The sequence below is a fragment of the Lepidochelys olivacea genome (genome assembly GCF_965140295.1).
Source record: "Lepidochelys olivacea isolate rLepOli2 genome assembly, chromosome: 5".
NCBI classification, from domain to species: Eukaryota; Metazoa; Chordata; order Testudines; family Cheloniidae; genus Lepidochelys; species Lepidochelys olivacea.
The window spans coordinates 137,214,195-137,216,644 of record NC_140415.1 but is presented as its reverse complement, the minus strand read 5'-3'; the positions used below and the strand labels follow the sequence as shown (position 1 = coordinate 137,216,644).

The following is a 2,450-nucleotide window of genomic DNA, read 5'->3' as shown; positions in this document are numbered from 1 at the left end:
AGTTTTAGTAAAGTCCAGCCACGAGGAAGTTTGTGTGGAAGGTTGGTTTTTTTATGAGAGTATCCATTTTTGAGAGCTCATTCTTAATCTTTCCCTGTTTGCTGTAGAGGATGTTGATCAGGTGATTCCGCAGTTTCTATGCCCTGGTCTACACTAGGACTTTAGGTCGAATTTAGCAGCGTTAAATCGATTTAAACCTGCACCCGTCCACACAATGAAGCCCTTTATTTCGACTTAAAGGGCTCTTAAAATCGATTTCCTTACTCCACCCCTGACAAGTGGATTAGCGCTTAAATAGACGTTGCCGGCTCGAATTTGGGGTACTGTGGACACAATTCGATGGTATTGGCCTCCGGGAGCTATCCCAGAGTGCTCCATTCTGACCGCTCTGGACATCACTCTCAACTCAGATGCACTGGCCAGGTAGACAGGAAAAGAACCGCGAACTTTTGAATCTCATTTCCTGTTTGGCCAGCGTGGCAAGCTGCAGGTGACCATGCAGAGCTCATCAGCACAGGTGACCATGATGGAGTCCCAGAATCGCAAAAGAGCTCCAGCATGGACCGAACGGGAGGTACGGGATCTGATCGCTGTATGGGGAGAGGAATCCGTGCTATCAGAACTCCGTTCCAGTTTTCGAAATGCCAAAACCTTTGTGAAAATCTCCCAGGGCATGAAGGACAGAGGCCATAACAGGGACCCGAAGCAGTGCCGCGTGAAACTGAAGGAGCTGAGGCAAGCCTACCAGAAAACCAGAGAGGCAAACAGCCGCTCTGGGTCAGAGCCCCAAACATGCCGCTTCTATGATGAGCTGCATGCCATTTTAGGGGGTTCAGCCACCACTACCCCAGCCGTGTTGTTTGACTCCTTCAATGGAGATGGAGGCAATACGGAAGTAGGTTTTGGGGACGAAGAAGATGATGATGAGGAGGAGGAGGTTGTAGATAGCTCACAGCAAGCAAGCGGAGAAACCGGTTTTCCCGACAGCCAGGAACTGTTTCTCACCCTAGACCTGGAGCCAGTACCCCCCGAACCCACCCAAGGCTGCCTCCTGGACCCAGCAGGCGGAGAAGGGACCTCTGGTGAGTGTACCTTTTAAAATGCTATACATGGTTTAAAAGCAAGCATGTGAAAGGATTACTTTGCCCTGGCATTTGCGGTTCTCCTAGATGTAGTCCTAAAGCCTTTGCAAAAGGTTTCTGGGGAGGGCAGCCTTATTGCGTCCTTCATGGTAGGACACTTTACCACTCCAGGCCAGTAACACGTACTCGGGAATCATTGTAGAACAAAGCATTGCAGTGTATGTTTGCTGGCATTCAAACAACATCCGTTCTTTATCTTTCTGTGTTATCCTCAGGAGAGTGAGATATAATTCATGGTCACCTGGTTGAAATAGAGTGCTTTTCTTCAGGGGACACTCAGAGGAGCCCATTCCTGCTGGGCTGTTTGCCTGTGGCTAAACAGAAATGTTCCCCGCTGTTAGCCACAGGGAGGGGGGAAGGTTGAGGGGGTAGTCACGTGGTGGGAGGAGGCAAAATGCGACCTTGTAACGAAAGCACATGTGCTATGTATGTAATGTTAACAGCAAGGTTTACCCTGAAAGAGTGTAGCGACTGTTTTATAAAATGTGTCTTTTTAAATACCGCTGTCCCTTTTTTTTTCTCCACCAGCTGCATGTGTTTCAATGATCACAGGATCTTCTCCTTCCCAGAGGCTAGTGAAGCTTAGAAAGAAAAAAAAACACACTCGCGATGAAATGTTCTCCAAGCTCATGCTGTCCTCCCACACTGACAGAGCACAGACGAATGCGTGGAGGCAAATAATGTCAGAGTGCAGGAAAGCACAAAATGACCGGGAGGAGAGGTGGAGGGCTGAAGAGAGTAAGTGGCGGGCTGAAGAGAGTAAGTGGCGGACTGAAGACAGGGCTGAAGCTCAAATGTGGCGGCAGCGTGATGAGAGGAGGCAGGATTCAATGCTGAGGCTGCTGCAGGACCAAACCAGTATGCTCCAGTGTATGGTTGAGCTGCAGCAAAGGCAGCTGGAGCACAGACTGCCACTGCTGCCCCTCTGTAACCAACCGCCCTCCTCCCCAAGTTCCATAGCCTCCACACCCAGACGCCCAAGAACGCGGTGGGGGGGCCTCCGGCCAACCAGCCACTCCACCACAGAGGATTGCCCAAAAAAAAGAAGGCTGTCATTCAATAAATTTTAAAGTTGTAAACTTTTAAAGTGCTGTGTGGCATTTTCCTTCCCTCCTCCACCACCCCTCCTGGGCTACCTTGGTAGTCATCCCCCTATTTGTGTGATGAATGAATAACGAATGCATGACTGTGAAGCAACAATGACTTTATTGCCTCTGCAAGCAATGATTGAAGGGAGGAGGGGCGGGTGGTTAGCTTACAGGGAAGTAGAGTGAACCAAGGGGCGGGGGGTTTCATCAAGGAGAAACA

General features: G+C 49.8%; 1 protein-coding gene across 1 annotated transcript; it reads left to right on the top strand.

Moving 5' to 3' along the window:
- Positions 1-211: 211 nt before the first annotated feature.
- On the top strand, positions 212-2,212 carry LOC311520614 (uncharacterized protein; the record flags this gene model as incomplete). Its single annotated transcript, XM_084628182.1, has 2 exons — positions 212-1,082; positions 1,671-2,212. Exons 1-2 carry the CDS (start codon positions 497-499, stop codon positions 2,210-2,212), a joined length of 1,128 nt encoding a protein of 375 aa, XP_084484308.1. The 5' UTR covers positions 212-496.
- Positions 2,213-2,450: the final 238 nt, after the last annotated feature.